Source organism: Syngnathus acus, chromosome 12 (genome assembly GCF_901709675.1).
Source record: "Syngnathus acus chromosome 12, fSynAcu1.2, whole genome shotgun sequence".
Classification (NCBI taxonomy): domain Eukaryota; kingdom Metazoa; phylum Chordata; class Actinopteri; order Syngnathiformes; family Syngnathidae; genus Syngnathus; species Syngnathus acus.
The window spans coordinates 6,608,254-6,616,545 of record NC_051097.1 but is presented as its reverse complement, the minus strand read 5'-3'; the positions used below and the strand labels follow the sequence as shown (position 1 = coordinate 6,616,545).

The window sequence follows — 8,292 nt, the reverse complement described above, 5'->3', positions numbered from 1 at the left end:
TTCAGGCAAGAAATGGCTAAATGTAACAATAATTATAATAATTGGATTCCAAAAGTGTGGCAGAATTTTTTAGATTTATGACACAGGGGACTTCATTTTCTCCAATTTTTTTTATTTTTATTTATTTTTGTTTTAACATTGTAGCTTGTTAATTTTGTTTAATTTTTAGACCTACTATTATGCTATAATTTTAAAAAAGTAAGAAAAAACGCAGAAAAATTAATATTCTGAAAATAATTGTGTTGAGATTAAGATTTTAGATTTTTAATAGAAAAACTAATTCCCCAAAAATTCAACTTTATTTTTTTTTGCATATAAAATATATTACTAACTTTTTTTTTCTAAAAGTAAGCTTAAAAACATTTTTAAATTAAATCACAAAATTTCATCATACTGACAGTTGACTCTGAAACATTTAACAAGGTGCCCAAAATATTGAAAATATGAATACATTTATAGTTTGTGTTAACATTATTAGACACACATGCGCACACGCAAAAACACATGGACAACAACCACAGCACATGGTACATGAATATGAAAAGGCCCCGGTTTAGACAACAAGGCAAAAAAGGGCGCGCTGCCAGCTCTTAATGGCCCCAAAGGAAGGAAAGCCGAGCATCTTCCTCCAAACAAACATCTAATGATCACATTAGCCGAGCATCACAGAGCTGTATCATTAAAGTCTTCTATGTCCACGTCTCTTCGGCAAACTTCACATTTTTTGTCTTTTCAATCCTAGCTGGAGGATAAGATTTATTTGGGGATTTTGGAGGGACTGGAGTTGATTTTCTGGGCTGCGTTAGCGCTTGCGTGCACTCTGGGGCCGTTCGACGAGCTGATCCGCCTCTTAGTCGAGCGTTTTCTTTTGGAACCATTAGGAGCATCGTGTCTCAGGATTTTCACGTGGCGTAAACATTTCACCATTATTCTAATTTGTATTTACTGTATTTTATGATTTATAAGTGAAAAAAATACAAATGTCATCATAGTTTCTAATAACAGCTAATTATTGCTCTAATAAACTCAGACGTTAACATTGCAGTATATAGTACACCTTACCTGATTTGTCTCGCTGAAATTAGCCCATGCTTGCCTTTGTTGCCATGACAACTGAAGCAGACCAATGGGGTGGCTTCTTGGCTACTTGTTGAACCCCAACCCAAAAAACAAAAGTTATAAAATGTTTAAAAACAAATCTTTTGGTTTTTAACACGAAGTCTATTTAATTTCATTTGCCAAAAATATTGTTACAAATTTTCTTATGTGGTTGTAATTGTTTGTATAAGTAAAAATAAAATAATTGGAATTATATTTGATTTTTTATCGAGGAAGTCGATCGAAGTTGTGCTCTTGAGCAAGGCACGGCCACACTCGCGTCGGACCGAAGAGGAGGAGGACTTCCCCCGGGCCATGCAGAGGACAACGGTGGGCTCCCTGCCAACTTTCCACTTAAATAAAAGGTACACACACATGCGTCACTTTTTCCTTTCAACTTCCCATCCACTCAGCAGCTCGGCTTATAGATGCATATCTAAAATATCACAAGCCTTCTGAAATCATCATCTGCACTCACACACAAACATGCACGCTGATGTTTGTCTGACACACAAAAGCAGCACTCAGGATATGGTGGGGGCCAATGCGTGCTTTTATACAAAGTGGTTAACATATGTTGTTATATGTGGGGTTTTTTCTTGCCCACTGATTTGTATCTTATCAGAAAATAGCTGGTGGGCACACCACCAAACTGACATTGGGGCCCCAAGAGCCATCAGTCTGAGGCTTCAAAAAAAAAAAAATCACTCCGTAAATATGGAATTATTCTAATGATCACATTGTTAGAGATCAAGATAAAATGCCGTAACAAGTAATTATGAGCAAATTGTGGTTAAAATACTTTTTTTGTGCTTAGTGCTGGAATCAACTCGAACACACACAAAATTAAAAAAAAAGGAATCGTTGTGTGTACCTTTATTTTTTTTAGTGGTTCTTGACATGCCTGGAATTAAGTAAAAAAAAAAAAAAAGGGGAAAAATGTGTTTCAAAATCATAAGTAAATAAATAAACAGCAAGAAAGTGAAAGGTAGCACCTGAACTAAAACAGGAAGTAATCACTTGAGGAGCTATTGAGAGGCTTCAGTCATGCTCCAAGTCCGGCATATTCTATTTTTTTTTTTTTTTTTTGGGGTGGACCTGACCTGATGGTCATAGTTGGCGGCTTGGCCTCGGTGTCAAGTCGCATGCGCCGCCGAGGGGATCACATGATCACTTGTGACAGGAGTCACAGGGAGTCAAGTGGGGTCACCGGGAGGATCCTGGCATCCTGCTCGTTTAATCACCCGTTTATTTGTTTAACAGCCAAACTTTGTCGGGGAGAAAAGCAGGAAGTGAAAGTTAAAGGATAACAGTGGATTTACCTCATGTTTAACCTCATTTTTGTACATTGATAGCGAGCTCGATCAATGGCGGGAGAACCATAGAGAGAACCAGATAAATTCTTTAAACCAACTATTCTAAATATTATTGTACACCACTGTTTCATTAACAAACTAATAAAAATTAAATGCAAACGTATTGTTAACGGTAATTACAGTTGAAGTGTTTTTAAGAATTTTTTTTTAAGTTTGTTTTTGCATACCACCAGGGGGAGCCTGCATCCCACATTATAGAATCACTGCACTAGATGATATAGAAAGATAAAGTACCGTCATGGATGGGGCGATAGTTTGATGGACAGACACTCATTTATATTTAAAGTAAATGTACTTAATTGCTAAATTAATAAATACTAAAGGCAATTTAGTACTGCGCATACACTATAAGTTAGCAGTTTGTATATCTCAGAATAGTACTTTGGAAACGGGCATTCTTAATCTTTTATTATTATTATTATTATCTTTATTATTCTGATATAATGTAACGTAATAAAATGTAATAAGATGGGCAAGGTAGCTTGTTGCTGCCCTCTTTTGGCAGGGAGAAATAACTGCTGATATGGAATAGACTGACTTTTCGTATTGTCATATTGTCATGACTGTACATTTCACTTTCAATATGTAATATATTTATATGATAGCATGCGATTGAAGTCTACTTACAAAATGAAATTTCCTTCGTTTTTATCCTGCATATTTCTTCTCTCTCAACAGAAGGAAAGGAAAAAAAATTGTGTGTGATAACCTAAAGTGAAGTGGCGCATGTTGAGTATGATAAGAGATTTAATCACTACATGATTTGCGCCCTTTTTTTTTTTTTTCCTACTGCCGCTTTTAAGACAAATCATCTCATCACTACACAGGCCACAAACCTGTTTTTGTCTTTCGCACACAAAAAATGTTGATTAGGGTCATGATGTAAATGATGGAAGTGGGATATTTGCATCTCATTGAAATTGTAATATCAGCTTCTGTGGCAAACAAATGAGCTCCGTGCTTCAATACCCAGCTCATTTGCATAGACCGCTGCAGCCACAGTTATAAACACGTACTTTTTAAATGGCAGTGTGTGCATGGTTTCCTCATTCTTCAGGTTTAATAATTCACTGAAACGGATGTTCAAGTTACAGCGATGCGAGGGGAACTACAATTGGAGTCTGCGTCCACAATAGTGAAACACTGATGAGACATTCAATAGCGGTGTGACACACGAGACAGCACACTTTGCCGTGCTAACATTGCTAAAACAATAGCAAAGGCATATTTTTAGTATGTTAAATACATTCATACAATTTCACAGGTAATTTTTTTTAACAATAAATGTAATCAACTAAATTGCATTGCAAATCCCTTCTATTGCGCAACACCTTCATTTGCTGTTTACAGGCCACGCCCACTTCCTGCTCACCTGAATATAAGCTCACCTTGCAGCATCAGCAGCACACATCCCCTGCTGCCCTCCTTCACCCCGATTGTCGTTTCCAGTCCATCTTGAGAACATATTGGTAAGTTCCAAACATCTTTTATTTGTTGTCTTCGCTTTTGAAAATGATCTAGCCGCATCAAGTGACAACAACAAAAATTGCATGTTTTTCAGTCGCTGCTTACATAGGGCTTGAAAAAAACAGTTACATCAAGACAAAAGTGTGTTTTGCTGCCAACAAAGCTTTGGCTTATCTCTGTTACGGAATGCTCCTCGAATCATATTTAGCCCATCATTTTCTCATGTGAACAAGGAGTCCGTCTGTCCCCTGATGGCTCCTCTGTCGCGTTGCCAGGATCAAGTGACAGACACACAGAGAGGTTCCCTTGACGGCTAATCCACCTCTAGAACTCTCTTGAGAAAGGAACCCGGGCCAGCGCACACGGACAAACCTCTATACCCCCCCCACACACATACACAAAGGCCGACTGTCCTACATCCATACGTTGAATTGTCCAATGTACAGAAAGTAAGACGACACCAGGGAAAGAGAATGTCAGCCTACAGAAAGAGCAAAATGATTAGACCTGAAAGTTTATGATGTCATAACATACAGTGGAAGTCATGACTATTTTTTTGTAAACATCTGACTAATGTCTTATGTCCATCATTTTACCACAGCGCCTCATCATGGCCTCGAGCATGTCACTTCGGGGTTACTCCGTAAGCCGTCAGCCGTCTTTCACCAGCCGCTCCCTGATGGACACCAGCCGCACCCGGATTTCCGTCCCGTTCGCCAGCGGCGGCAAGCTGACACGATCGGCGTCCATCAGCCATGACCTCAGCGGGCCGGCCAGCTTGCAGCTGAACGGGCTGCACGGCAACAACGCCAACGAGAAAGAGGCCATGCAGAGTCTCAACAGCCGTCTGGCCAAATACCTGGACAAGGTAGACTTGTGTTAGGCTTTTTGGTCAGCAGCCAAGCGGAAGACGTGGATATGATATTACGGATGCGCTTTGATCGCATGAGCTCTTTTTGTCCTCGCAGGTGCACACGCTGGAACACTCCAACGCCGACCTGGAGTTGAAGATCAAGCAAGTGATGATTGAGCGCATTCCAAAAGGCCATGACCTTGACTCCATGATGGCCCAGGCTCATGCGGTTGAGCAGGAGGTAGTACTGGACTCCTATATCTTAGCAGATATTGATAAATTAAAAAAAAAAAAAAGTGAAAAACTAGTTTTCAGTTGTAATTGCACAAATCACCACTAGATGGCACACTGCTTACTGAGGGAAATAAAAATGATGTCATATTTGGTCTAGTTAGTCCGCATTCACCTCCTGTTAATGTTTATCAGGTGAGGAAGAAGACCCTGGAAAATGCTCGTCTCATGTTGGAGATTGATAACGCCAGGCTGGCTGCTGATGACTTTAGGATCAAGTGAGTAGTTAATGATAACACAAAAATATACTTCCTGGACACATCTGCTTCTGTTTCATTAGATGGGAGACTGAACTGGTGATGTGTCAGTCAGTGGAGCGAGACTGCGTGGCCCTGAAGAAGGCAAAGAGCGACCACGACCAGATCATCGCCTCCCTCAGGGGCGACCTAGACAGCCTAAAAGAGGAACTTTACTTCCTCAGGAAGAACCACGAGGAGGTAGTCTATGTGCCTTGTTTGTCATTTTGGGCTCCGCCTTTTAGTTTCCAGTTCAGTCATCCTTATGTAAAAACATTATTTGCCCTGTATTGGAACTATATTGTCAATGCAAAAATATAGAACATTTATTTTTTTTATTTTAGTTTTTTGGTTATTTTCGTTCCCACTCAAATAGCAAGAAGGCAATATATATTTGACTGACCTAATTTGGTGGCTGAAAGTGGTCTTTTGGGGGGGTCCTTTAGTTACAGCAGACACAAAGAGCAGGTAGATCTTATTACGCTAAGCCAGCCACTTTTATCCACTCAGCCTATGTGAGATATATTATAGCCAGGAAACGTATTATGAGCACAAAACTGTCCTTATCGACATGCAATTTAAAAAAAAAAAAAACATTACCATTTTTCGGTGCAAATAACTTGCAGAAGTTGTTCAATTTATTCGGGAATAAGATGTGGATCCTCGACTTTTTTCTTTGTTCAAATGGTAACCTAAGCCCTCCTTCATCATCTATTGATGAGCAACATCTAAATAATGTACTACAGATGCTCTCACGTTCTCATTAAACCTCTTCTACATGTGCGACTCATGCATTAGCACAAAATACAATTTAATAGTGTCAAAAAGTTATTTTATTCATCCACTGAATTTATTAGAAAAAGCAACATCTCTGCTTCTGCAGGAACTGGAACAAATGAAGTCTCGTATAGCCCGGGATGAGGTTAATGTGGAGGTGGACTCGGCCCAGGGACCCGAGCTGGGAGCTGTCCTGTCTGAACTGAGGATCCAATATGAGAGCATCGTCAAGAAAAACAAGGAACATGCCGAGAACTGGTACCGCAAGAAGGTCTGGGAGCTGTCCGCTCATGTGCTTGGTGTGTCTTTTCGTTGTCCAGTAATTATTGTTCTTTTCAGCTGGAGACGGTGCAGAACGACGTGAAGGAGAACAACGAGGCCCTGAGAGGTGCCCAGAGCGAGTTGGTTGACAGGCAGCGGTTTCTTCAAAACCTCGAAGTGGAGCTGGAGAGTTTGCAGAAGCAGGTGATTGGCTGCGCGGCAAAGTCAAAAATGAAAAAAAACAACAACCCAATGTCATCTCTCCACCTTCAGGTTGCGGCCCTGGAAGGCAACCTAGGCGAAACTAATCACAAGTACGCTGGCGAGATGGAGCGTCTGCAGGTCACCCTGAACCAGCTGGAAGATGACCTCTCGCAGCTCCGCTTGGACATGCAGCGCACCAAGACCGACTACGAGCAGCTCCTGCGCATCAAACAGAACCTGGAGATGGAGATCGCTACCTATAGGCGCCTGCTGGAGGGAGAGGAAAGGTAAGTACTTTATTCACTTTACAAAAATTATTAGTATTTATAAAAAGCTTTTAGTGTATGCTAATGCTGTGCTTTTATTTTATTTTTTTAAGTGGCGATTTTATTTTTATTTATGTTCTAAGAAAGTTTATGTTTTATTTCCAGCCTTAAGGAAATGCCACCACCAAAAAGTGAGTATGAGCTATAAAACAAAATAGCAACACTGTGACAGTAAATGAATTAAAAATAAAAGTTATTATCTAATAAGAATAATTATATTTCTTAGAAACTGATGATTAATTTTAGATGCGTGCAGATTTTTCTTACATGGAGCCAAAATGACAAAACTGTACTGTCATTTTATTCAACATAAATTATTTAATCATGTTAAACGTATGACTGATTTTATTGACAGGTTGAGAAAAACGCTTTTAGTCTTCAACACATCCAAAGTAAGTCATAATGTCTTATTGTAACATCCCCACTCACTTTTATGTCCTTTGCTTGCGTGTACAGAAGAACCCGATGTTCGCACCAGGAAGATCGTCAAAGTGGTGACGCAGACGATGATCAACGGAAAAGTGGTGGATGAATCCAGCGAGGTGGAGCAAATCGAAGAAACCAAGAAATAGGAGGTGCATTTAGGAGATCATAAAAAAAAAGCAAAAAGTATTTGAGAAATATGAATCTTTATTCATTACCGTGGGCATTATTCGTCTTTCTGTATTATGAAATGTACTCTAACATAGCCGTGCGTGCTAACACCATTCTTAAATAAGATTATTAGGTGAAAAGGGCAGCTAACTAAGCGTTTTACAAAAGAATACCGAAAAAATATTTACGTCTTCGGGTAGCAAAGTTTACCATAGCACGTGCAAGGAGAAAGTTTAAATCATCCTGTATTAATGTTTCACTCAATAAATGACATCATGCACTCTTATCATCAACCTAATTTGTGATACGAGACAGAGTTGGAGACAAAAGAGGGCGTAACATCACGGATTAGATGAAGTGGTCTGCTGATGTTTTAAAATAACAGATGACATCCACACCCAGAATTACCACAATGTAAAAAAAAAAAAAAAGTACAGTCTAATTCTTTTGTTTTGAGAATGAAAGCTTTCCTCGTGATGAGTAAGTTCACACAGTTGATCCCATCAGTGCTAAGCTAATTTAAGTCTTTAAGTCTGGCCTGTTGGCTAATACACAGCGTTTCGGTCAGCCACTCACTCACAATAAGCCCCTTTTACACGTGGGGCCCTTTCACCCCTATATCAATAGCACCAGTTTTTTTCACACAGAGATCCTGCAAAATTGTGCGCCGGAGCCGTAATGTGAGAACTCAGATTTTGACTGCGTGATCTTTCACGCAAAGGCACTATTATCCATTAGATATACTAATAAGATGTGTGATATTAAGGAATTAATATGTATGTATTTTTTCCAGTTTGTGGTACATTGGA

The 8,292-nt window shown here is 39.5% G+C and overlaps 1 protein-coding gene across 1 annotated transcript; it reads left to right on the top strand.

The window, feature by feature from the left end:
• Positions 1-1,335: 1,335 nt before the first annotated feature.
• On the top strand, positions 1,336-7,769 carry si:ch211-243g18.2 (uncharacterized protein LOC559906 homolog). The gene is made up of 11 exons (XM_037266602.1): positions 1,336-1,463; positions 3,825-3,943; positions 4,543-4,809; positions 4,910-5,035; positions 5,221-5,303; positions 5,366-5,522; positions 6,205-6,369; positions 6,438-6,563; positions 6,633-6,850; positions 6,995-7,020; positions 7,346-7,769. Exons 3-11 carry the CDS (start codon positions 4,552-4,554, stop codon positions 7,459-7,461), a joined length of 1,275 nt encoding a protein of 424 aa, XP_037122497.1. The 5' UTR covers positions 1,336-1,463; positions 3,825-3,943; positions 4,543-4,551; the 3' UTR covers positions 7,462-7,769.
• The last annotated feature ends 523 nt before the right edge of the window (positions 7,770-8,292 follow it).